Source organism: Euleptes europaea, chromosome 1, assembly GCF_029931775.1.
Source record: "Euleptes europaea isolate rEulEur1 chromosome 1, rEulEur1.hap1, whole genome shotgun sequence".
In the NCBI taxonomy this organism is placed as follows: domain Eukaryota; kingdom Metazoa; phylum Chordata; class Lepidosauria; order Squamata; family Sphaerodactylidae; genus Euleptes; species Euleptes europaea.
In genome coordinates this window covers 172767627-172788560 of record NC_079312.1, presented here as the reverse complement: position 1 = coordinate 172788560, position 20934 = coordinate 172767627, and the positions used below count along the sequence as shown (strand labels likewise).

At 47.8% G+C, this 20934-nt stretch overlaps 1 protein-coding gene and 1 pseudogene across 2 annotated transcripts in view; both read right to left on the bottom strand.

Moving 5' to 3' along the window:
- Positions 1 to 20934, bottom strand: part of LOC130482363 (LIM homeobox transcription factor 1-alpha-like) — a 94917-nt gene that overhangs the window by 742 nt on the left and 73241 nt on the right. The window contains exons 4-8 of one of the 2 annotated variants that reach the window (XM_056855073.1): positions 9784 to 10016; positions 8364 to 8521; positions 6656 to 6733; positions 4282 to 4438; positions 1394 to 1552 (exon numbers count right to left, since the gene is read on the bottom strand). In XM_056855073.1, the coding sequence (XP_056711051.1) occupies positions 1394 to 1552; positions 4282 to 4438; positions 6656 to 6733; positions 8364 to 8521; positions 9784 to 10016 (785 nt within the window). The remainder of the gene's footprint in view (positions 1 to 1393; positions 1553 to 4281; positions 4439 to 6655; positions 6734 to 8363; positions 8522 to 9783; positions 10017 to 20934) is intronic. The other variant, XM_056855079.1, reaches the window with a different exon arrangement.
- LOC130493619 (U2 spliceosomal RNA) lies at positions 15825 to 16044 on the bottom strand (annotated as a pseudogene).

The window sequence follows — 20934 nt, the reverse complement described above, 5'->3', positions numbered from 1 at the left end:
AGGTGAGGATCGGCTTGCCTTGTTGCTCAGAGAGTCAGTTTTTATATGCTGACTTTCTCTACCTTTTATGGAGCATCACACCGGCTTACAGTCACCTTCCCTTCCTCTCCCCACAACAGACACCTTGTGAGGTAGGTGGGGCTGAGAGAGCTGGACGAGAACTGTGACTAGACCGAGGTCACCCACCAGGCTTCATGTGTAGGAGTGGGAAAACCCACCCGGTTCACCAGATTAGCGTCCACCACTCATTTGGAGGAGTGAGGAATCAAACCCGGTTCTCCAGATCAGAATCCACAGCTCCTAACCACTACACCACGCTGTGCAAGCACACTGAAAGGGGAAAAATACAAGGAAGGAGAAGGCAGCGGCACAATGAAAGGGTTGGGTCAAGAGAAGTACTTAGAGCAGGGGTCCCCAAACTTTTTGAGCCTGCGGGCACCTTTGGAATTCTGGCACAGGGACTTATTTTTACCTACAAAGAGGTCAGATTTACTATCACTTCACAGGAGGATGTGGAAAATTTTCTGAAAAATCATGAAAAAGCTCTAGCTGGTCTTAACCATGAGCAACAACAACAACAAGAAGAGCAGAAAAAGGAGTTGGCCTTGACACTTGAACAAAAAAGACCGGACTCTAAAAATATCAGAAGTGTTGGAAAAACAAAAAACTCACAGCAAGAATAAAATCAAAAGGAAGCATGCAGTTCATGGGTGATAGAGAGATACGGAGGGCTAAATAGGGAATTAAATGATGACTAGTGAATTTTGCTACTATTGATCTAATCCTTTTACTTTAAGAATATTTTTGAAATAAAAATTTGTTACTATATATTAAATTAACAATAAACACGTACTAATTGTAATGAACTAGATAATTTAGAATTAATTTAGTAACCAAGTTTGACGTATTTTCTTGGATTAGAACTATACAAAAGAGTAGATAAATTTATAGTAAGATGGAGGAGGATGAGGGGGAAGTCTTTTATTTTAACATCTTTTTATTATTAGATGAAAATGCTTTTCGACGACGCTGTTAAATTTTTTTTTTGTATTATCTATGAAATGAATGTGTTGTTGAAAAGTTACCCAACAGTAAAAAATTGTGAAAATAATAAAAAAATTATAAATAAAAAAGGAATTCTGGCACAGCGTGGTGGGCACAGCCACAAAATGGCTGGTTCAGTAGGCGGAGCCGGCCACAAAACGGCTGCTGCAGCTTACGTCCAGTCACACAGGGAACGTCCTCATGCTGTGGTGGCAGCGACTGCCAAAGCAACGTTTTCAGAAATCTGCACAGCCAATCAAATCTACAGTGGCCAACCAGAAGCCTTGCTGGGCAAAAGGCCCACCCATTTCCTAAAAACACTTGGTGGGCTTGAAGGATCTGGCCTCACCGTAGGGATGAAGATGGTCTCCTGGCAACTGGGGTGGTGTGAGTCCTTGCCGGTACAAGTCTGTGCTGTAGTTGTTCTGGTCCAGGGGAAGCAGCTGCTGCTGGGCAATTCTGGAATACGGCACCATGAGCCCGTCCATGCCGTGCACGCTGGCGCCGTCTGTCGAGCAGCCCAGGAAGCCCAGGCAGGATCCAGGAAGGAGAGAAGGGAGCAAACCACGTCAAGAAGAGACACTTGCAAAAAAATAACTGTATGCAACTGGTCTTCTGATCCTCAAATCTTTTTTTGGGTGGTGGTGGTGGTTCCTAATCACATCCTCTCTGATTCAGTCAGCCTTTCAGCTATAAAGCCAAGAGGGAAAGGTAGAGTTTCCAAAATGCAGGTTATTCCCATATTAATAGATTGTGGGTGTTTGCCGTCAAGTCACAGCTGGCTTATAGTAACCCCTTAGGGCAGGGGCGTTGAACTCAATTGTTACAAGGGCAGGATATTACATAAATATCACTTGTTCGGGCCGGGCCATGCCTCGCCAGCCCGGATTGGGAATGGAGGGGGTGGCTGGCTTGCGGGAGAGATAAGGGCTGTCAAGGGGCCGGATCCGGCCCTTGGGCCTTATGTTTGACACCCCTGCCTTAGGGTTTTCAAGGCAAGAGACTTTCGGAGGTGGCTTGCCAATGCCTGCCTCCGGGTGGGCTGAGAGAGATCTGAGAGAACCGTGACTGGCCCAAGGTCACCCAGCAGGCTTCAGGTGGAGGAGCGGGGCATCGAACCCAGTTCTCCAGATCAGAGTCCGCCGCTCTTCATCACTACACCACACTGGATCTCTAGTAATGGATTCATCACTCATATTATAGGTTTGTGGAAGAGATCATTGGGAAGGCTGTATATGGGCCTCAAGTCCATGTTTTTATTTGTTCTTAAGCACGTTTCCGGTCCCCATGGACACCAAGGAAAGTTTGGCAGTGTGCAGATTAGAGAATCTGAATGCAAAGATTCTCCAGGTCAGAGTCCGCAGCTCCTAACCACAACATCACGCTGGCACTCTGGTAACAGATTCATCACTACTGTTCTAAGTTTGTGGAAGAGATCATTTGGAAGGCTGGAGATGGGCCTCAGAGTTCATGTTTTATTAGTTCTTAAGCAAGTTTTGGGGTTGGGGTCCGAGGAGGGGAGGGACTTCAACAGGATATAATGCCAGAGTCTTCCTTCCAAAGCAGCCATTTTCTCCAGGTGAACTGATCTCGGTCACCTGGAGGTCAGTCGTAATCCCAGGAGATCTCCAGCCACCACCTGGAAGTTGGCTAATCTCCTATTAAGGAAAAATATCCCAACACGCAGCCACTTCCAATTCTTTTGTTATTTTTATATTTTTCCCATGCTTAGTATCTCTTTAAATACCAGTTCACAAAGTTTTCATAACACGATTATCAATACTAAATCACCATAGACAAAATAGATAAATGTCCACAATGTCCTGCAATCCAAGTCCTCAAAGAGAAATTACAGATGTCTTTCTGCACAATGTCGTCTTGCAATGTCTTCTAAAAGTCAGCTGCCAAGCTGACCAATAGGATTCCTCTTTTGCACAGCCGTAAAACAATCCATATACAGTATCCACCGTAGGGAATATATACAGGCTAATGCAATGATATTATGACAAGCAACCGGTTATGCCTTGTTTCGCTGGATTTCTGCTTCTTCAGATAATTACAATTTCATCCGATCACAATTTTGTGATTCAAAGTTCCATGCTCATGAGCCTTATAGGCACCTTAGATGCAAGACGACATTGTGCAGCAAGACATCTGTAATTTCTCTTTGAGGACTTGGATTGCAGGACATTGTGGACATTTATCTATTTTGTCTGTGGTGATTTAGTATTGATAATCGTGTTATGAAAACTTTGTGAACTGGTATTTAAAGAGATACTAAGCATGGGAAAAATATAAAAATAACAAAAGAATTGGAAGTGGCTGCGTGTTGGGATATTTTTCCTTAATAGGAGATTAGCCAGCCTCTATATACGACACCACCTGGAAGTTGGCAACCTCCCCACCACTCAAACTCGTCTATATGGTTGAATATCAGAGCCTCTCTTAGGTGGTATACCCATGAGAATTTGCACCCTATCGCGGTAAACTGGAGTAGCTTTTAGTTGAAAATGACAGCATTTAACAGCTTCCTCACAGGCAGAAATCCAACTGGTGGAGATCTCCCCATTATACCACAGGCAGAAATCCAACAGGCGGCATCCTCCCCTCACTCAGTGCTAGGGAAAGCCTCACTGCTGTCCTGCAAATGGTGCCAGGGCACCGCCACAAACAAAACAAACTGCCCGATGCCCTGTGTCGCTAGGAACGCAACCTCTGGCCTGGCTTCCACCTGTCACATGAACACATGAAGCCACCTTCTACCGAATCAGACCCTTGGTCCATCAAAGTCAGTATTGTCTGCTCAGACCGGCAGCTGCTCTCCAGGGTCTCAGGCGGAGGTCTTTCCTATCACCTCCTTGCCTAGTCCCTTTCACTGGAGATGCCCGGGATTGAACCTGGGACCTTCTGCATGCCAAGCAGATGCACTACCACTGAACCACGGCCCTTCCCATGGCTCTCCAGGATCTCAGGCAGAAGTCTTTCCCATCACCTACTTGCCTGGTCCCTTTAACTGGAGATGCCGGGGATTGAACCTGGGACCTTCTGCATGCCAAGCAGATGCACTACCACTGAACCACGGCCCTTCCCCATGGCTCTCCAGGGTCTCAGGCAGAGGTCTTCCCCATCACCTACTTGCCTAGTCCCTTTAACTGGGGATGCCGGGGATTGAACCTGGGACCTTCTGCATGCCAAGCAGATGCTCTACGAACTAAGCCAGGGCCTCTCTCCCCTTACCTTCGCTGTCCTCGTTGCTCTGCCGGCTGCTCCGGCCGTTCCCCCGGCCATTCCCCAGGCGGGCGTTTCCCAGCTGCTCCTGCTCTTGCTGCTGCTGCTGCTGTTGCTGCTGCCTGCGGGCGATCTTCTTCATCTGCAAGGAGGAGTACGGATGCTCCTGGGCAGGGGTGCAACAAGAGGGGGGAGGGAGGACAGGATCCCCCTCCTGAATTGTGGTGAGAGGGGGGCCTGTCCCCTTCCAAAGCAAGTGCTCTCCGGCCCCACCCTCCTACCTCCACTGCAGAGTAGCGTTCACGGATGGGTAGGGTTGCCAGCTCCGGGTTGGGAAATACCTAGAGGTTTTGGGGGCGGAGCCGGAGGAGGGCAGGGTTTGGGGAGGGGAGGGACTTCAATGCCATAGAGCCCAATGGCCAGAGTGGCCACTTTTCTCCAGGTGAACTGATAGGGTTGCCAACCTCCAGATACTAGCTGGAGATCTCCCGCTATTCCAACTGATCTCCAGCCGATAGAGGTCAGTTCCCCTGGAGAAAATGGCCGCTTTGGCAATTGGACTCTATGGCATCAAAGTCCCTCCCCAAACCCCACCCTCCTCAGGCTCTCACTCCAAAACCTCTCGCCGGTGGTGAAGAGGGATCTGGCAACACTAAGTGAGGGGGGACCTAGCAACCTATGCCCTATGCCTGCTATAGGGTTGCCAGGTCCCTTTTCACCACCGGCGGGATATTTTTGGAGCGGAGCCTGAGGAGGGTGGGGTTTGGAGAGGGCGGGACTTCAATGCCATAGAGTCCAATTCCCAAAGCGGCCATTTTTTCCAGGGGAACTGATCTCTATCGGCCGGAGGTCAGTTTTAATAGCAGGAGATCTCCAACCATCACCTGGAGACTGGCAACCCTACTCCCGAGGCTCCCCTCCAAATATCCAGGTATTTCTCAACCCAGAGGTGGCAACCCTAGCTGCCCTCCCTTTTTGCACAGTATGCCCATAACAAGCATGCAAAAAGCAGCCATTCAACATGTGCAGCAGCAACCAGCTTGACTATGATATAATGCTGGGGAGGAGACCTCATCTGTTGAATTTCTGCCTGTCACAATCTACAACTGAAGCCATGCCAGGAATAAAAAAATAAACCCTGCTTCTAGATGGGGATGATATTAGTGGGCCAGAGTATACGGTTTGCTGCTTAGTTTGCTGCTTTGCTGAACCTAGAAAGAAGGGATGATACGTGGTGGACCAGTGTATTACTGGGAGACAGAAGCCTCATGATTTTGAATTTAAGATGGGTCTCGGTTTGAGATTTGCTGCAGTGTGGCTGGGATATCATTGTGGGCTGAGAGAAACAAAATTTGGCAGATGTCCCTCTGCCAAGTGTAGCCAGGGATTTGTTTTAGGGACAGTCCCTCAGTTTCAGACAACAACAGCTGTGTTTTACTGCCTTTTTCAACAATGTGCTTTCAGGCAGTAGCCTGTTGCCTTTTTTCACCTAAAGGACACAGGAGGAACGAGGCCCAAAAGACATACAAGAATAAGAAAGGTTTTACACATGAAGCTGCCTTTTACTGGACCCTTGGTCCATCAAAGTCAGTATTGCCTGCTCAGACCAGCAGCAGCTCTCCAGGGTCTCAGGCAAGGGTCTTTCCCATCACCTCCTTGCCTAGTCCTTTTCACTGGAGATGCTGGGGATTGAACCTGGGCCATCTGCATGCCAAGCAGATGCTCTGCCACTGAGCAACAGCCCCTCCCCAAGGTGTTTTATTACTTGATTGTACCTGTTTATATTTTGCCCTAGATCTTGCCTGTAGTTTTTCTTATATTAATTTTATAGAAAAACAAAACATAACAAATTGACATACATACTAAACATACATACAGCCTTTCTACCCTTCCAAAGCGTGCCTATATCCATCATGTTGTTTAATAATAGCCTCTTGGTTACTACTGGTAAAATCTGTTTTCCTAATACTATAATAAAGAATACCTGACACCTTATTTATCCTAGTTATTATTGCTTCTCATTTCGAATTTTATAGCAAATATTCTTTACCTTGATACTAATTCGAGAGCATTCTGCATATGAATTATATTCTAAATTGCACTGCGCATTATTTTTTTGTAAATAAGTCGTTCCCGATTAAACGAAGGGGTGTCTTAGTTTGTTCGTGCTGTTGTATGTATATCGAAGAGATCCACGTGGGTAACCAGGGAAATACCCTGCCAACTTCTGGCAGGGATTTGTGTCATAGACAGGGCTGTGGATTTGGACAGCCAGACCTAGCTGGGTGAAAGGATATCAAATTCTACCGGTCAATGATTTCTCTCTGAAGTGCCCCAGGGATTTGTCGTTGTGTGGATACAAAGCTCGGAGACCGTCACTCACCTTGGCCCTTTGGTTCTGGAACCAGACCTGTACCACCCGGACAGTCAATCCGGTTTCAGCCGCTAAGGTCTCCCTCACCTGCCCAGTGTGGAGAGCAGAAAGGGCAGGTTATAGAATTGGAAACAAATTCAGAATTAGATGTTTGCCTGCAACTCGATGCCAATTAATATTACGGGGGGTCCGAAATCTGAGGACCTTTTGGGCAGCAATTGGGGGGGCATGTAGGGTTGCCAACCTCCAGGTACTATCTGGAGATCTCCTGCTATTACAACTGATCTCCAGGTGACAGAGATCAGTTCACCTGGAGAAAATGGCCACTTTGGCAATTAGATTCTATGGCATTGAAGCCCCTCCCCTCCCCAAACCCCGCCATCCTCAGGCTCAATCCCAAAAACCTCCCGCTGGTGGCAAAGAGGGACCTGGCAACCCTACAGGCATGGAATTGCTCAGCTTATTATTAGAAATCACTAAAAATATACTTCACGCATACATCTGTATGCATTTTGGGGAGTACCACAGTTCTCAAAATGAAGAAATCTGGTGTTGGAATAGTGTTGCCAGGTCCCTCTGCTCCACCAAGAGGAGCTTTGCGGGGGTTGGCTGGGGGCACATGATGCTCTTACAGACCCTCTAGCGGACGCTCTAGCAGACACTCCAGCAATCTGCCTGCTGAAGCTCGATGGTAAACCCAGAAGTGTCATCAGAGCATCGCGTGATCAGGAGCATGTCCCCCACCTACCACCTCTACCTCGCCCTCTTTTGCCCGTTGACCAGCCGGAGATCAGTTATAATAGCAGGAGATCTACCTGGAGGTTGTAGAAAAACGACAGCATTCCAATATCAATTTACAGCACTGCTATTTAGCCTTGGTTGTTACTACCTGGAGGCTGGCAACCCAAATTATACCCCATTGAAGCTCTTCTCCAAATACCACCCTCCTCAGGCTCCACCCCCATGTTCTCTGGGTATTTCCCAACCTGGAGCTGGCAGCCCTACCATCTAAAGCCTGTGGCCTGGCAGAAGGGCTACCCCCATTTAGAGACACTGGGCCAGTCTCCCATATCTCAGTGTTCCTTCTGGCACTAGGAGATGGCTCAGAAACCTCTGCAGCATTGCAGAGCCAGGGTCCCATCTAGGGCCAGGGTCCCATCCTGTTGTGCCTGTGGGCCCTTACAGAATTTAGAAAACAAGGTAGGATGTTGGCAATACATGGCTAATAGGGTTGCCAACCTCCAGGTACTAGCTGGAGATCTCCCGCTATTACAACTGATCTCCAGCCGATAGAGATCAGTTCTCCTGGAGGAAATGGCTGCTTTGGCCATTGGACTCTATGGCATTGAAGTCCCTCCCCTCCCCAAACCCCGCCCTCCTCAGGCTCCGCCCCGAAACCCTCCTGCCGGTGGCGAAGAGGGACCTGGCAACCCTAGTTGCAAGCTCCAGGTTGGGAAATACCTGCAGATTTTGGGGGTCACTATTTCAGCATAGGTCCTTTGTTTTCTTAGTTCATTAAACTATGGCTCAGAAGTTATCTACTACTACCTGAAGGTTGGCAACCATAGCTGGAGATCAGTTGTAAAAGCGGGAGATCTCCAGCCACCACCCGGAGGTTGGCAACCCTGCTAATACAGACAGCCACGGCCTCCCTTGCCCTCCATGCTGGGCTGGGAGGCCCTTTCCAGGCAGAAGAAGGGAAGCGGGGACACCCGACCTTCCGGCAGGGCTTGGAGGAGACTTCAAAGGAGGCTTTGAACGCTCGCCGCTGCTGCGTGGTGAGGATGGTGCGCGGGCGCTTGGAGCGCTTGTGGTCCTTGCCTTCCTCGCCCCCTTTGCCGTGCGGATGGCTCCCATCCTCATCCTCACTCTTCACTGGAAAGGAAGGCGGAAACCATGTTAGTAAGTATCCTTTGCACCAAAGCGTGGGAGGCAAGTTTCCAGAAACTTATTTGTCATGCTCCCTTTCGGCTCTTGGATGGAGATCCCAAGCCACACCTTGTATAGTAGATCCTGATACAGTGCCCTATCATAGAATCATAGAGTTGGTAGGGACCAGCAGGGTCATCTAGTCCAACCCCCTACACAATGCAGGAAATTCACAACTACCTCCCCCCCACACACTCCAGTGACCCCTACTCCACGCCCAGAGGATGGCCAAGATGCCCTCCTTCTCATGAACTGGTCATAGATCCAGCATTGCTGACAGATGGCCCTCCAGCCTCTGCTTAAAAACCTCCAGGGAAGGAGAGCTCACCACCTCCCGAGGAAGCCCGTTCCACTGAGGAACTGCTCTAGCTGTTAGAAAATTCTTCTTAATGTCTAGATGGAAACTCGTTTGATTTAATTTCAACCCGTTGGTTCTGGTCCAACCTTCTGGGGCAACAGAAAATAACTCGGCACCCTCCTCTATATGACAGCCTTTCAAGTACTTCAAGTGCCCTAGGAATCCCATATTTCTAGCCTCATAGTCATTAGGGTTGCTGACATATTTACAGGCCTTGTTTCTGCACCTTTATCCACAAACTGACGTGCAGAAATTAGCATCATTGGGGCTGGGTTTCCAGACAACCAAGATCAGTTCCAAGATCATATATATATATAATTTCATTGTACATATTAGGGTACAGAAAAATAAAATGGGGGGAAAGAAGTGGGAAAAAAATCAAATAAAAATATGTCTGTGTCCAAGCTTCAGTATAATAATGCATCCATGCATCCATCATCAACTTTAATCTCGCCCTGTAAGGTTCTAGAACGAATTACTAATTAATACTAAATGTTAATTTGATGTTCTTCTACATTACATATTATAATTCGGAGGAATTGAAAGCACTTAATTAATAATTACTAGTCAAATAGAAGTTATTACCCTTTTTTCTATCAATAAACTAGAACTATAAGCTTCAAATACTGAGTTTAGTCGTCTCTTTTCTAAACTGAAAAGTCCCAAACTCTTCAGGCTTTCCTCATAGGGAAGGTCCTTTAGCCACTATGCGACATCAGCCATAGATTTTTTTTCTGTAAGTGGTATCAGATGCCTGAAAGCCAGCCATGGTAAAAGGACACTCTGCACATGCTCAGAGGAATTCTTGTCACTCTCGACAGAGCAGGTCTCTGGTGCCCTTGCCTCTCACCTGACTCGGTGGGCGCTGGGCTAATGGCGCTCAGCATTTCCCTCTCCTTCTCGTAGTCGCTGCGGCAGAGCAGCTGCCCTTCTTTGAGCACAAATTCGTCGCCCCGCTGCAGCCGCCGTTCACACTCGCAGCAGGAGAAGCAGTGGACGTGGTAGACATTCTCCAGCACCCGCATGATGAACTCTGAAGGAGCGATGGCTTTTAGGCAACCACTGCATTTGGTCTGGAAGAGCCTGTAGGAAAAAGGAGAAGAAGGAGAATAATAACAAGGAGAAGGAGAAGGAGGAGAAGGAGGAGGAAGAGAAGAGAAGAGAAGAGAAGAAGGAGGAGAAAGAGAAGGAGGGGGAGAAGAAGAAGAAGAACAACAAGAAGGAGAAGAATAAAAAGGAGAAGAAGGAGAAAAGGAAGAGAAGAGAAGGAGGAGGAGGAGAATAACAAGAAGGAGGAGAAGGAGAAAAAGGGGAAGAAGGAGGAAGAGAAGAGAAGGAGAAAGAGAAGGAGGAGAAGAAGGAGGAGGAGAATAACAAGAAGGAGGAGAAGAAGAAAAAGGAGAACAAGGAGAAAAGGAAGAGAAGAGAAGGAGGAGAAAGAAAAGAAGGAGAAGTTGGAGGAGAAGAATAACAAGAAGAAGAAGAAGAAAAAGGAGAAGAAGGAGAAGGAAGAGAAGAAGGAGGAGAAAGAAAGGGAGGAGAAGGAGGAGGAGAAGAAGAAAGGTTAGGGCAGAGCAGTTAGGATGAGAAGATACCAGCCCCAAAAGTAATCATCTGGAAGTTACCAGCCCTGAACCATGTCACACTAGGCCTACCCCTCCAATGTTAGTCATTTGTGGTGCATCAATACCCTAGGGTTGCCAGCCTCCAGGTGGTGGATGGAGATCTCTAGAAATTACAGCAGATCCCCCTACTACAGAGGACAACTCCCTTGAAAAAAATGGCTGCTTGGAAGGGTGGACTCAATGGCATTGTACCCTGATGAGGTCTCTCCCCTCCCCAAACCCCACTCTCCCCAGGTTCCACCCCCCAAATTTACAGGTATTTATTTCCCAACCTGGAGCTGGCAATCCTAAAGCATTATACCTTGCTGAGGTCCCTCTCCTCTCTAAACCACACCCTTTCCAGGAATCTCCAGGAATCTTTAAAGATTTCCCAACCCAGAGTTGGCCAACTCTAATTTACAAAAGGTTCCCTGGCTGGTTGCTTGCAAGTAAGTTTTAGTTGTCATGGGGGGAAGAGACACATGCTTTAAGGTACGGGCTAGAGTTAGGCTTGCCATTCAACTAAAAATCCATAACAGAAAAAAAAAAGGCCAAGACTAGGGTTGCCAACCTCCAGGTAGTGGCTGGAGATCTCTCGCTATTACAACTGATCTCCAGGTGATAGAAACCAGTTCCCCTGGAGAAAATGGCCCTTTTGGCCATTGGACTCTATGGCATTGAGGTCCCTCCCCTCTCCAAACTCTGCCATCCTCAGACTCCACCCCCAAATCTCCAGTATTTCCCAACCCGGAGTTGGCAACCCTAGCCAAGACAGGCTGGGTAAGTGGTCTGTACACCCTGGCCTATGGAACTGTCACATGTGACTTGCAGGTTGCCCTGAATTTCCATGCATCCGGTGCCCAGTTGGGATCATGACTGTACCAAGTGTGGAGAAGGAGTTTCTAGGCCCAGGGTTGCCGATGCCGCCTCTCAGTTGAGACTTTCCTGGAGGTTTGAGGGTGGAGCTTGGGAAGGCCGTGGTTTAGGAGGGACCTCAGTGGGGAACAATACCATAGAGTCCACCCTCTAAAGCAGCCATTTTCTCCAGGGTAAAGGATCTCTGTAGTCTGGAGACCAGGAGTAATGCAGGGACATCTCCGGGCACCACCTGGAAATTGGTAGAGTTGCCAACCTCCTGGTGGTGGCTGGAGATCTCCCATTATTACAACTGATCTCCTGCCAATAGAGATCAGTTAACCTGGAGAAAATGGCCGCTTTGGCATAGATGTCCCTCCCCTCCACAAACCCTGCCATTCTCAGGCTCCAGCCCAAAATCTCCAGGCATTTCCTGACCTGGAGCTGGCAACCCTAGAAATTGGCAACCCTACCTTCCGCTCCCCCATCTGTCCTGAAATGATCTGGGGAGGGGAGGGTTGCCAGGTCCCTCTTTGCCACCAGCGGGAGGTTTTTGGGGCAGAGCCTGAAAAAGGTGGGGTTTAGGAAGGGGAGGGACTTCAATGCCATACAGTCCAATGGCCAAAGCGGCCATTTTCTCCAGGGGAGCTGATCTCTATCGGCTAGAGATCAGTTGTAATAGCAGATCTCCAGCTACTACCTGGAGGCTGGCAACCCTAGAGGAGGGGGACTGCATTGGCCTGTTGGGAAACCCAAAATTGTACACGTGGGGTTCCCCAGTGGGCCATATATTTCATCCCTAGGGTTGCCAGCTCCAGGCTGGAAAATACATGGAGCCTGAGGAAAGCGGGATTTGGAGAAGGGACTCATTATAATGCACATCAATCTCTGTTTTTTGTCCTCTGGGTTTTTGGGGTTTTCCTGTTGTTATTCTCACAGCTACAATAGACCTACCATTAAAATTATGGACTGGTCATTTCTTCATCAGAGGGCAAACGGGCAAATTCAGCAGGGGATCAAATACTTTCCCCCCTCACTGTAGACACTCTTGGACTCTCGCATTTGTACACTGGAACCGCTGCCGAGTGGCAGGGGAGACACAGCAAGACACAGCAGCACACTCCAAGGCACAGGAGCACCCCAGACACCCCATCGGACGTCACTGTACAGAGCCAGCAGGGACCTGCGAATGGCACACAGCACCTGGACCCGGAGAAGGGAAGTGGGCCAGAACTCCATCTTGGAGGTGAATGCACAGCAGAACAGAGGATTCCAGATTCTGCTCCTGAGCCTCCCTGCCAGAGACTCGCCCCTGGAACAGCTGCCTTCCTGGACACCTTTGCATAACCAAAGACACTGCCAGCATATCAAGATCTGCCTGACGACCAGACTCAGAACAATAGCGTTTTCCCCTTCCACACTTTACATTCCTTCTCAGGGCAGGCTAATCCCATCTTCTCCTTCCCCTCTCTGCTCCCAGTTCCTGCCAGCTGTCAATAACACAATCACTGAGTGATTGACAGTCGTCAACAATCCCCTCATATTCCGATCATCTTGGCTCCCACCTTTTCACCACTCAATCTTTCTCCAATTTCGAAGCAATCTTACCTTTGTGCCCCGCTGCTCACATGCCCTGTGAGTCAGTCTGCCCCAGGGGTAGAATTCGACTATAAAACAGAGAGACCTGGTACATGTCAGGGGCTTCTCATTTTGGATCCAGAACACAAGATGTGAGTCCTACACCTGGCGTGTTGTCCTTTCCCCCCTTCCCTCGTGCAGCTGCTATTCTGGAACCTTGTTCTGCAGGAAAGGTGACTATGAACCGCTTGGGAATCTCAACCCTTTACTTTCTTAGCTCTGTGTGTGTTGGGAATTGTGTGTGTGTGTGTGTGTTTTTACCCTATTTGATTACTTTTAATAAAACCCTTAAAATTCATAAAAGCCTCCTCATTATTGGGTTGCTCTCCATTTTGGCTCACTCACCTAGGGGCAGAATTGGTTTGAAAGATCCCCACACCAGCCTCTTGCATAGCTCTATCTAGTCTCCAGCTAATTTTCCCAAATAAAAGGAGACCCCCTCTGTGCTTGGCGTAACAAAGCGGCCAATTTCTCCAGGGAATCTCATCTCTGTCGCCTGGAGATCAGTTGTAATAGCAGGAGATATCCAGCCACCACCTGGGGGTTACTCCAAATCTAACACAGATTTCCAAAACTCACTATCCTAAAGACAGACAAAAAGTCCAACAGGTACCAATTCTAGTTTTTCTTCTTCTTTCAGGTGTGGATTCCAGGTAAATATTACTCAGTACCAAAGCAGGGGATCAAAAGTGAAGAGGAAGATGGCCGTTTCAGTTCTTCATCAGTTCCACTTCACCAACCTTATATATCCCGTCTCTTATTTCATATTAAAGAATCCATATCCAAGAATCCTTCAGAAGGTTCCTTCCCAGGATACCAACAATTTTATTTCTTAACAGTCTTCCAACAGGTTCCTTCTCAGAATACCTTGGAATATTATGACTTTGTGTCTTTATGCTTAAGAAATAGGACTTTTTGTATGTGCTTGTCAATGTTATTGTATAATACAGTCTGTAGTTTAGCTATACTTTGTATGGTTGATCTGGGTTAGATTTGGAGTAACTACATTTATACACAGAGGTGTCTATTTTGGCTTACCACCTGGAGGTTGGCAACCCTATCCATCCCAGAGCTGGCAGCCCTAGGCCCCGTCAGCTCTCGCATCACCTGCCAATTTGAAAGGCATTCTTTCCCCTCCCCACCCTCGAAAAACCCCTCTGCCTCATCCACAACCCTAAAGACTTCCTTGAATGGATTCGGCCCCCTGGTACAGAAAGGAGCTGGAATAGAGAAATAAATAACCCCGGCCGAGGCGGCTGCAGCAGATGGTTCTGATGAAGTAATTTGGGAGCTCAGCAAACGCAAGATGGGCGGCTGGCGGGGCCGACTGCTTCTCTTTAGCCACTTGACAAGAGAAAGTAATAAAATGGGGATTAATTAGGCTGTTGTTTAAACACACACGATCCTCCCAGCCAGCAGGGAAACTCATAAACCGGGATTGAGAACAAGAGGTGGGTTAATCCTCCCAGCAAACTCCTGCCAGAGCAGGGGATGGAAAGGATTTACCGGGGAGGCCTCATCCCTTTTCCTAATACCACAGTGCCTGGATTTGCGCTCTTGGCTTCGAGGGGCCGGGACGGTCCCGATCGCAGCAGAGGCTGGGTGGGATTTGGGCTCGTATCGCAGGTTTATTTTGGGCTCGTATCGCAGGAACCCCCCCCCCCCCAGTGAGGAAAAACCATTAAGGAATAGGGACAAGCGAATGGATAACACAGAGCTGAAGGAAAAAACTTTGGAAGGAAATAGAGATCTGGAGCATATTTTTTTAAAAAAATTGCAGTTGGATGTTCCCGTCAAAATTTGATCTACAGATGAGAACACACATGAACGCATGAAGCTGCCTTCTACTGAATCAGACCCTTGGTCCATCAAAGTCAGGATTGTCTAATCAATCAACCAACCAACCAACCAACCAACCAACCAACCAACCAACCTTTATTGGCATATACTCAGAAACATAGCAAAAACAGGGCACAAAAATTCTCTGTCCATACATTGCCAATTTAAACTTTGGTCCTAGTCTTGACAACATCCGTCAGAAATTCCACCACCTTTAATGTGACTTCAGGAATAGAATCATTCATTAAAAAATGGCATAGGGAGGATTCTTGGCTAGATTTCATTTTATCAATCAAGGGTAAAATTGTTTTCTTATGAGGGCCGTCATGCAGAAGACAATTTATGATTATATGCTGTAGCGTATCATGTTGACTCAAGCCACATACACATAGTCTTTTCTCAAAGGGAATATTTTTAAACCTACAATTTAGTACCACTGAAGGGAGGGCATTAAGCTTGGTGAGCATAAATGCCCTCCTTTGAAGGGGTTCCTCGAATGTATCAAAGTACTGCTGTAATTTCCTGTATTTAACCTGTAGACCTAATTTAAGAGGGGAGCATGTTGGTGGAATAAATGGACATATTATTTGTTGTTCTTGGTCTGAAATTCTTTGTTTAATAATATTGAACTCTGATTGTTCATCTAGCATTGACAGACCCTCTAAGGCAATACCAATCTGACCAAGTTTAGCTAAAATAGTGGAGAACCAGATAACTGAGTAGACAATCCAATACTAAAATTGGATTGTCTACTCAGACCGGCAGCGGCTCTCCAGGGTCTCAGGCAGAGGACTCACTTCACCTGCTTGCCTAGTCCCTTTAACTGGAGATGCCGGGGATTGAACCTGGGACCTTCTGCATGCCAAGCAGATGCTCAACCACTGAGCCATGGCCCCTCCCCAATGAGGAAAGGTATGAGAGAGTACTGGGGGTTTCATTAGAATCCGCCATTCCTAACCACCGCACCATGCTGGCTCCTAGAGATACTGCAATACCAGGTTGATGCATACGGTGGACGGAGCAAGCCCCTATTCCAACTTCCAGTTCCAAAAATCCATTTAATATATAGTCCTCAAATAGAAGACATATCAGATATTAAACTGATAAGAAATTAAACTGATAAATCTTGAGCGTTTCTTAATTTGCACTGTGTGTGTTTTAGAAGAAGAAGAGTTGGTTTTTATATGGCGATTTTCTCTAGCTTTTTAAAAAGGAGAATCAGACCAGCTTACAATCTCCTTCCCTTCCTCTCCCCACAACAGACACTTTGTGAGGAAGGTGAGGCTGAGAGAGCTCAAAGAGAACTGTGACAGCAGGAGTGGGGAATCAAACTCAGTTCTTCAGGTTAGAGTCCATCGCTCTTTAACCACTAGACCAAGCTGGCTCTTTAACCACTATACCACACTGCGTTTTAATCTTTGTGTTCATTTAATCTTTGTGATTTAATCTTCATTATTCACTGAGTCTGAAGATATAAGGCAGGATAAAAAGGTTTAAAATAAACAAACCAACATTGGGCATTCACCTCTATTAAAGGGTTGAATGAATGAGTGAACAGAGGATGAACTAAACTGCAAATCAACAGATGCAGCATTGGGCAGCAAATTTGTTCTCCAAAATGTGTTCTCCTGGGTGCTGAACTCGCACACTTTTGTGGTGGTAGGAAGTGCCTTCCAGGTGGGAGCAGTTTCCTAGATCAATGCCAGTTATTTTCTGTGTCTGACGTAAGATCTGGATTATCGTAGAATCATAGAGTTGGAAGGGACCACCAGGGTCATCTAGTCCAACCCCCTGCACAATGCAGGACATTCACAACTACCTTCCCCCCAAACCCCTCCAGTGACCCCTACTCCATGCCCAGAAGATGGCAAAAAGCCCTCCAGGATCCCTGGCCAAACTGGCCTGGAAGAAAATTACTTTCTGACACCAAAGTGGCAATTGGCACTACCCTGGGCATGTAAGAAAGGGCCACAAGAGCTGAGCACTGACGCAACTGTTCCTGCCCTCCCTTTCATGATCTGCCTAAGTTCACTGAATCAGCACTGCTGACAGATGGCCATCTAGCCTCTGCTTAAAAACCTCCAAGGAAGGAGAGCCCACCACCTCCCAAGTAAGCCTGTTCCACTGAGGAATTGCTCTGAACTGTCAGAAAGTTCTTCTTCATGTTTACTCGGAAACTCTTTTGATTTAATTTAAACCCGTTGGTTCTGGTCCGACCCTCTGGGGCAACAGAAAACAACTTTGCACCATCCTGCTTCTACTTCCCGGTCTCCCTGGGCACCAAACCAACAAAAAAGAATTCTGGGATACTGGAATAAGTAAAGAAGATAGAAGTATAAAACCAGCATCATACTGAGACTGCGTCTGAAAGGCAATTGGTAAAATGGGGAAGGAGTTAAGAAGAATTGTGGATCTCTAAGGAAGAAGAAGAAGAAGAAGAAGAAGAAGAAGAAGAAGAAGAAAGTCCCCTTAGACTGGAGGAAAAACTACAAACCCTTGCTCGTGGAGTGGCAGGATTCCGACCAACGTCTCCGTCCATTTCCCCACCTGCCATTTCCCTAATCTAATTTGCCCCGTTTTTTTAAAAAGGTCCCAGAATTGCATGAATACAATCTTCATGTGCCAGAATCCTGTTTAAATCAGGCCTCATGGTGAGAAGGAGAAAAAGGCACCTCCTTTGGCAACTGTCTGCCTTTCCCCTTCCTTAGGAGACCTGCCTTTGGTTTCCTGAGCAGTTACATCACAACCTGCTCAGGCATTAGGAAGACCATTCGAACAGAGCAGTTCCTCAGTGGAACAGGCTTCCTCGGGAGGTGGTAAGCTCTCCTTCCCAGGAGGTTTTTAAGAAGAGGTTAAATGGCCATCTGTCAGCAATGCCGATTCTATGACCTTAGGAAGATCATGAGAGGGAGGGTGCCTTGGCCATCTTCTGGGCATGGAGTAGGGTCACTAGGGGTGTGGAGAGGAGGTAGTTGTGAATTCCCTGCATTGTGCAGGGGGTTGGACTAGATGACCCTGGTGGTCCCTTCGAAACCTATGATTCTATGATTCGAACCTTACAGTGGCTAGCCCACAATTTATCCCCCCTTCTTAGAATCAGGTAGTTAGCTCAATGGGTCTAAAAACAGCGGCATCTGCCAGAAATCTCCCCTGATTTTACATCTTCGGGGATTGATGGCTGCGGCAGGGTGACCTGCGTCTGCCGGCTCCCCTCCTCACTCCGTAACTCAATAAGCCCCCCCCTCGCCTCCCCCCCTTAAGCCCCGAAAACAAATCCGCGCCTCTTTGCACTAATTGAAGAAAACAGGCAGCGAGCGTCTCATAAACACGGTGTCAGCTCGCATTACGCAAAATTAAAATTCTCAGCACCAGGAATTCCTAAAGAGGCGGCTTTTTTAATATCGTCCGAATCCGTTTAAGCCTGGGTAATATTGTTTCGGTTGCCATGGGGACCGGAGGCAGCTCCGCTAACCACGGGCGGATTGAAAACCAGTTTATTATTGGTGCCAGATTGACAGACTCGGACGCCGGGGACGCTTGCGAGCTACCTGGACCATCGTCCAGCAGCCATTTGAGGGCAAGACAAGGCGCAACTGGGATTCCTTTTTCTTTTCTTTTTTTTGGCGTAAAATCGCAGCCTGGAGAGGAGAAGACCGAGAGGGGATGTGATACTTGAAGGGCTGTCACGTAGAGGAGGGTGCCGAGTTGTTTTCTGGTGCCCCAGAAGGTGGGACCAGAACCGACGGGTTGAAATCAAATCAAAAGAGTTTCCGCCTAGACATTAGGAAGAATTTCCTAACAGTTAGAGGGGTTCCTCAGTGGAACAGGCTGGTGAGAGCTCTTTTCCTGGAGGTTTTTAAGAAGAGGTTAGATGGCCATCTGTCAGCAATGCTGATTCTGTGACCTTGGGCAGATGATGAGAGGGAGGGCATCTTGGCCATCTTCTGGTCACTGGGGGTGGGAGGTAGTTGCGAATTTCTTGCATTGGGGATTGGACTTGATGACCTGGTGGTCCCTTCCAACTCTATGATTCTATGATGACAACCCTGTAGGGTTTTCCAGGCAAGAGATGTCCACAGGTGGTTTGCCATTGCCTGCCTCTGCCTAGCGACCCTGAACATTCTTGGTGGTCGCCCATCCAAATACTAACCAGGGCCAATCCTGCTTAGCTTCTGAGATCTGAGGAGATTGGGCTAGCCTGGGCTATCCAGGCCAGGCCTTCATTTTTTTATTTTTTGCCATCAAATCACAGCTGACGTATGGTGACCCTGTAGGGTTTTCAAGGCAAGAGACGTTGGGAGGTGGTTTGCCATTCCCTGCCTCTGCGTCATGACCCTGGTATTCCTTGGAGGTCTCCCATCCAAATACTTGCCAGGGTCGAGCCTGCTTAGCTTCTGAGATCTGACGAGAAAGGGCTATCCTGGAGGCTTATCGCACCAACAATTTACAGCAAATTATCATCGTGCTCGGTGTGTTTTGGATGCGTATTCTTCATTTCTGATCGCACTGTGCCTGTTAAGACTGCTCCCAAGATGGTTTATTGTCATATCGTCATATCGCGAGGAGGCGCGTGGGGGAGCACTGCGTCATGTCTACGTCGCTGATGCTTCCCCACCTCCCCTCCCCTTCCCTCCCATGCATGCACAATATCATTGATCTGAAGGAGCGCTGTACGCCATTAAGAATTGCCTCATTTGTACGGCAGGGAAACCCTAATCACAACCTATGCAGGCATTCCCCCCCCAAAAAAAACCAAAATGAGCCGTTCCTTGCACAGTGCTAATCACAGAGCTGCCGTTTTTTCGGGTGTTGGTCCAACGATCTTGCATTTTTTCGTTGGGATGAGCACATAAAAAATTTTTTTTTGAGAGCAGGGAGGCACCCTCAACCCCGGCAGCAGGAGAAAGGGAGGAACAGTTGGGGAGAAACTTTGTGCCTGCAGGAGAGCCCTGACGTGTGTGTGTGTGTGTGTGTGTGTGTGTGCGGGCGCTCTCTCTATCCCTCAGTCTCTCTCCCTTCCGCCTCCTGCTGCTTCCCCCTCCCCCATCTGCCGCTCGCAGCAATTTCGCTACTTTTCCAGCCCTCGCCCTCCTCTGCATTCCTTCCCCCTCAAGCCCACGAAACGTTTACAAAATCCACTTCAAGGACATTCCATATGAAGGAAATGTTTGATTGGGACCCTGCACAAATAAAAATGGTTGATCTAATGTTACAACGTTCCCGTGTTCCTTTGTAAGACCACAAGCACTGGGGGGGGGGGATTAAGTAACAATAATGATTGGTGGATGCAAACGGGAGGGGAGGGGGAAGGTGGGATGGGAGGAGAAAGGCTTTTCATTGGGTGTTGCAAAAAGAGGGGAGGAGAACTGAATAGCGTATGTAACTGAACGCACCCCTTGGATTGCCGGTTTTGAAACGACATAACGAAATACATCGTGTATAGGCGTTTTGGGAAAAAACAGATGTCTGGTGCTTCTCTTGCAAGTCTTTCAGAGTTGGGTCCTTTTTTATTTACTTAAGCACTGAAATCCCACTTTACTACTGCAAGGGAATACGCAAGGCAACTCGTGCCTGGCTGCATCATTACAATCATTACGCCAGTAAATAAAAAGCCTAACAGCAAATAAAACAAGTGAAACACACATAGACACTCACACTCACAAGCAGCTCATTTTTAAAAATGAAATTGCAAACAGAAGTAGCAGCACACGCACAAATCTTAGGGCAAGGAAAGGTAAATTTAAAAGGGGGAGGGGGAAAACTCACTCACATTTTAATGCCCGTCCTCAGAATGAATAGGTTTGCAGCCAATTCCAGAATGCCAAAAGGAGACAGCCAAGGCTTCCAGGCTGACCTCAGACTAGGGTTGCCAACCTCCAGGTACTAGCTGGGGATCTCCTGCTATGACAACTGATCTCCAGCCGATAGAGATCAGTTCTCCTGGAGGAAATGGCCATTTCGGCAATTGGACTCTATGGCTTTGGTGTCCCTCCCCTCCCCAAACCCCACCCTCCTCAGGCTCCCCCCCCCGAAAACATCCCACAGGTGGCGAAGAGGGACCTGGC